The sequence below is a fragment of the Bison bison genome, unplaced genomic scaffold, assembly GCF_000754665.1.
Source record: "Bison bison bison isolate TAMUID 2011002044 unplaced genomic scaffold, Bison_UMD1.0 scf7180017864077, whole genome shotgun sequence".
Taxonomy (NCBI): domain Eukaryota; kingdom Metazoa; phylum Chordata; class Mammalia; order Artiodactyla; family Bovidae; genus Bison; species Bison bison.
The window spans coordinates 1,591,672-1,597,416 of record NW_011494649.1 but is presented as its reverse complement, the minus strand read 5'-3'; the positions used below and the strand labels follow the sequence as shown (position 1 = coordinate 1,597,416).

At 43.0% G+C, this 5,745-nt stretch overlaps 2 protein-coding genes across 6 annotated transcripts in view; one reads left to right on the top strand and one right to left on the bottom strand.

The window, feature by feature from the left end:
• Nucleotides 1-2,505: 2,505 nt before the first annotated feature.
• On the bottom strand, nt 2,506-5,745 carry AMIGO2 (adhesion molecule with Ig-like domain 2). Its single transcript, XM_010837519.1, has 2 exons — nt 5,401-5,745; nt 2,506-5,037 (listed from the first exon to the last, which is right to left on the bottom strand). The coding sequence occupies exon 2, from the start codon at nt 4,972-4,974 to the stop codon at nt 3,409-3,411; it is 1,566 nt and encodes a 521-aa protein (XP_010835821.1). The 5' UTR covers nt 4,975-5,037; nt 5,401-5,745; the 3' UTR covers nt 2,506-3,408.
• The window catches only part of PCED1B (PC-esterase domain containing 1B), a 166,098-nt gene continuing 165,946 nt past the window's right edge, over nt 5,594-5,745 (top strand). For all 5 annotated transcript variants that reach the window (XR_825076.1, XM_010837525.1, XM_010837524.1 and 2 more), the window contains exon 1: nt 5,594-5,670. The gene's annotated coding sequence lies outside the window, so the exon portion shown is untranslated. The remainder of the gene's footprint in view (nt 5,671-5,745) is intronic.

The following is a 5,745-nucleotide window of genomic DNA, read 5'->3' as shown; positions in this document are numbered from 1 at the left end:
AGAAATAAGAACAAACAAACAAACATGTTTTCCAGGCAAATAATTCAAGTAACTAAAGCTAAAAATAAATATATTTAAATCTCTCTAGGCCAAACAGTGAGGATTCATGCAGAAGTTGACTATAAATTAATGTTTTAGGGCATTAGTTCAGATAATAGGTCTTGAAAGTATATTTTAAAATGTAACTCATGATTAATAGAGGGTGCTATCATCAACTTAGTATCTTATAGTGAAAAAATATTATAAGCCCAGGAAAATTTCACATATGTGATCTTTGTTTGATTTTTCCAGAGTACCCACTTCTCTCATAACTGAGTACTAAAAAATACTAAGTACCTTAAAAGAATAACCCAGGTACATAAATCCAAATTATTACTTGGAAGGAAAATTATATAAAAGTTTTGAGTGAAACAAATTTATAATGTACAAATCACTTCTGTTCCCACATTTAAAATACACGTGATCAGGCTTCTACGTGCATACTATGCCTTGTCAGTTGTGTCTGACTCTTTGCAACCCTATAGACTATAGCCCACCAGGCTTCTCTGTCCATGGGATTCTCCAGGCAAGAATACTAGAATGGATTGCCATGCCTGCCTCCAGGGGATCTTCCTGACCCAGGGATCAAATCTGAGTCTTGTGTCTCCTGCATTGGCAGGCAGGCTCTCTACCACTAGTGCCACCTGGGAAGCCCCCAGGCTTCTACCCTCCCCACTCCCTCAAAAAAGAAGATACATGTAAGAACTTAAAATTCCACAGCATAACGTTCAGTTCTATGCTTTTACATCACCATGCCTTCCTATTCCTGTCCAAAACAAAGCTTTGCTTTACAGCATTCAGGATTTGCTTTTGCATTATTTTTTATTGAAATATAGCTCATTCACAATGTTGTTAGTTTCAGATGACAGCAAAGTGATTCAGTTATACATACATCCATATATATACACATGTATATGTATATATGCTTTTTTTTTTGAGCTGTACATATGTTAGTTTTGATCTCAACTCAGCTGATCGTTTAACCAAGCATCAGGATTAGGATTAGCCAAAATCAGGCTCTCCAAACTCCCCACTGCCAGCACTGTCCATGGTCCCTTGCCAAAGGCAGCATGCACTTCCTAGGATCAAGGGTTTGAGAGTTGAAAGACCCTAGAGATCTGGCCCAGAAAAGGCTGAATTCAGAGATCTTGAACCCCACTGCCGGCCATGTTCTTTCACACTCAGCACCCTGGTGATCACGGCCCCTGGAGGCAGCCCTTCCCCTTGCTGGAGTGTCAGTGGTTCAGGAGTTTCCCTCTGTGTCCTGACTCCCTGTGTGACCCTGAATGAACCACAGTATCTCTTCATCCAAATATGAATGAAAAAAGAGTAACGATTTTAAAGATCACACAGGTCACACAGTTCTTCCTAATTGCTTAAATGGCAGGAACTGGAATAAAATGCTTTCCTGTAATATCCTTGGGACTGAAGGATCTTATTTAACAAGTGAGGTCTATGTTTAAAAGGTAGAGGCAGTAAGTCGTTAACACCAACTAGGCAATAAGGAATTGTCAAGTCAACTGAGCAAGAGCTAACATCCTATGGTATTTCCTATGCACACACCCACTCCTTAACCCACAGCTGATGGGTATCTGTCACTAGGTGCCCGGCTTGGCACTTATCAAGCTGTCACCAAGGATCCATCGTTCCCCCAAAACCACCACTACCAAAGTCAGTCTTTCCTCCTCATCTCATTCTCCAGTTCTCCAAATGCTTGTTACAGTGACCTACCTCCATCTTTTAATTATCTTCTCTCTCAGCCCTAGCGACAACACATCCCTGATTCATTCCCCTTTGTCATTTTCTGACCACTGTTTTGCCTCATTCTTTGGTTCCTTCACCATCCTTATCATTAAAAATAGCCACTTTTTGACTCGCTTATTTTCACCAGGAAGAATCCAGAAGCTGAGCTCTCCTTGAATCCCTGTCACTAACTCACTGTGTGGCCTTAGACAACCCACAGCCCTCTTTGGGTTTCATTTATCCCTGAGAAAGTAAAGCAGCTGGACTTGATAATCCATAGACCTTCAGACCTAGGCAGTGTTACACTAGCCTGTCCTAATCCCATTCCTGTCCTCTATCAGTACGTGGTATATTTTCAGAAAGTCAGTGCAAGTCTGTGATGGATCTAAGACCACCGGGAAGTCATCACTCCCAGGGTGGGAAGGAACCTCTGAAATCTCCATTTCATAGTTGGGAAAACCTAGGTTCAAAGTGGGTAGTTGATTATCTCACAGCAGGGATGGGAATAAGGAGGCTCCTACATGTTCCAAATTCAGAGCTTAAGTGACTTTCAAACCTGGCTGAAGTGCATAATGGTATCAGGTAAAATGGGATATTGAAGGTATTCACTGGGTAGGACACTCCATAGTCTTTTTTCCTCTTTAAAAAAAAATCTATACTGTATAAGAAATTTGGAGAGAAATCTGCAATTGATGGTGTTTAACACAAAGCAGCACAATCAGATCACATAAAACGTCTTAGATTTATATTTTTAAATAGCCAAATAAAACAGAACATCAAGTCGCAGAACACACGTATTTACATTAAATCAAATGTCCAAAGTACAATATAGTGGCATCTCTTTAACAGTTCATATAATTTAAGACTTTTACACACACAAGCATATAGACAAATATTAGTCTCCTAGAACAAAGGCTGAAGAAGTTACTCTGACATTTTGGCATTGACACTTACATATTTATGGCAACAAATAATGATGGCTTTAAACTTTCAATAAGATCTTTTGTACAAGGATAGGAGATGTACAGAATGGAAAGAAGATAGTCAAACAAATGTACCTTTACTGTACTATTTATCTAACACCATGTGCAATGTGGCACTGCTCAGCAAATTTGATGAGGACTGTCTATTTACTCTGGTCTGCAATGATAACATGAACTGAAGTATCCCCAAATCTAACTGTACTTTGTGCTTTATAAACAACTGCTGCTTGGTTCTTCCTTCTGCATCTTTTAAAAATGAACACTTTTCTTTAACATAACTCAACTTTGGTCCCAATAAGTTAGTAAAATCTCTAATATCTGAAATTTAGCTTTTCTTTCAAGAATCCCGAGTGAAAGGACAATGTCAGTCACGTCACCTCCAGTTCAGCTTTGAAATTATCAGTGGTGCTAAAGATGAAGGTATTATCTAGAACTTAAACTCTGAAATATAACTCCATCTTTCTCTGGCATGAACCTAAGTGCTTTACCACATTACTTATAAACCAGTGAAAGAGACCCTTTGGTTTTATTTCTGAAATACAGAACAATCCCATTTCTGCCCTGCTGTTTATTTTTGCAGACCACACACAAGGTTGAATATAAAGAGATTCAATCACTACATTGTACAAATGCAGGCACAAAATTAAGTGGACGCCACAAAGGGTGTGTCTGAAAACACTGAATTGACTGAATCTGAGTCGGATTTCACCCTCGTGGACTTTAAGATGCCCTCAGCTATGACCGTTTCACTGGGAAAGAGCCTGACTTTCCCATTCTGCCCTGCTGCAGTATCCTTCAGGGGTTCCAAAAACACTACTCTTTTCCCGGCCCCTGCCTTCCGTTCATCAGTGGGGGCATCGCTATCAGGGCCGGAAGTGAGAATAGATGCATGGACATTGCTTTGGTTTAGCATATTTTTTCGTCTCTTGGGTTTACACTTGCAGGGACACGGTGTCAGATAGAGGTACAGAAGTACCAAAACAATGCTGGCCACGCAGGCTGCAAGAGTGGTAAAAGCTGTGTTAAATGCCTCGTGTGCATGGGATTTGTTTATGGTGAAATTGCTCACGTTTATTGTAACATCCACAGTTTCATTTAACAGACGTTGCCGATTCATTGCAACACAGGAATACACTCCAGCATCCTCAAAACGAGGACGTTCTATAACCAGGCTTCCATTGGGAAACACATGAAAGTTTTCCATCTCTTTATCGGGCTCCAGCACTCTGTTATCTGGACCGACCCACATGAAATCGGTATTTGCCCTACCAGTCTTGCCGTCACAGTGGACCATCAGCCTTTCCCCGACCTGAGCCTCGTGAATAAAGCCAAGGGCACGGAAGGAACTATTGATGATACTGTCAGAGCAGTTCAGGAAGCTATCCTGGAGCAGAAGCACCTGATGGAAGTGCCTAGTGTCAGACCATAGGCGACAGGTATAATCATTCTTAAAATCCATCACTGAGCTGAAGTGCCTACGGTACCAAAAGATCAGCAAGGAGTAGAGAGAACAGTCACAGACAAAGGGGTTTCCATGAAGGAAGATACCTCTCAGTTGCTTTCCTGGCACTAAATTTATATGATGCATTGGCAGAGAGGAGATCCGGTTATAAGAAACATCTAGAAACATCAGTTCTGCCAGCTTGAACCTTCCAACATACAAATCCATGGGAAACTGCGTGAGAAAGTTTCCACTTAAGTACAGTTTTTGCAGATGGGAGAGCCCTCCAAACGCTGAAGGATCCAGATAGGAAATGTGATTGTTGTAAAGCAGGAGCACTTCCAGAACCTTCAGCTCTTGGAACACTGCACTTTTCACGGTCTTCAGCTTGTTGGATGACAAGTCAAGACACTTCAGATTTGGAGTGGTGGAAAAACTGTCCATGGAAATGCTCGTGATGTTGTTGTGCCGAATAATGAGGGTGTTCAGCTTTACCAACGATACTGGAATCCACTCAGAATCTAGAAGCCCAATTCTGTTGTAACTCAGATCCAGTCTCTTGATCAGCCTGAAAAGGTTCCCAGGCACCCTGGACAGATTTTTGTTGGTGCAGCTGACGATGTCAGTGGCACAGATGCAAGCAGTGGGGCACACCCCGGAGGCTCCACGGCTCACAGTCATCGTGATAACCAACAAACACAGCAGTTGCTTGCAGCCCGGTCTGACAACTCCAGGCAGGGTGGGCAGTGCGTGTAAACGTAAAGACATTATGGTTGCCTCTGAGTCTCTTCCAGGAGCCTTTTCCACCAGCTCAGCCTCCCACCAGTGAACCTGGTAAACAATCAATATTTAAAGAGAGGTTAAAAAAACAAAGATTCACTAGCACTAGTTAACCCTTAAGAGTAATATCTGGCTTTCTTTCCAGTAACTTTTGAAACGGAGGGTTTTTTCACACTGGGGAGTCTATGTTAGATGCCAATTTTTCCTGGGTTACTCCTGCTTACAGGCATTTACAGTTCCATTCTATTGGCACAACCTTCTCAATATCAGAAACTCAATTGTTTTTTAAGGTGCATCCTGCGTTGTTGTTGGGTTTGTTTTTTTCTCTCTAGGAGACACAAAAATACATAAACGCGTCTTATAAACAATTACAGGGAAATACTTAGCAAGCCACCCGTCCAGAAAGCAACTCACAGAGCTGGGACGCCTCACGGGCTCCGGGGATAGGCCGCCGACGTGGTGTCTTCTGCAGGTCTGTGCGTCCGTCTGTCTCCGTCTGTCACTCCGGCATCTTAAGACTTCCTTTCCCTTTTGCTCCCGGCGGGCGGCAGCCTCTCGCTGGCTCGCAACTTTGTAGAGTTTCAAGCCGCCGTTTCGGCGGCAGCAGCAGCAACCCCGGCCGCAGGAAACGTCTCGACCGGCTCCGGTTGGTTCTCCCGGGCTTTCTTCATTGCTCGGCTAAAGGTACCTCCTGGGCGATCAGGTCGTCGCGTGGGGCGCCCGGCTCCTGGAGCCGGGTCCGAGGGGCGGAGGCGCGGG

Bases quoted from the DNA above. Each gene is read 5' to 3' on its own strand.
- AMIGO2 (XM_010837519.1), bottom strand. From the start codon at position 4,974: ATGTCTTTACGTTTACACGCACTGCCCACCCTGCCTGGAGTTGTCAGA.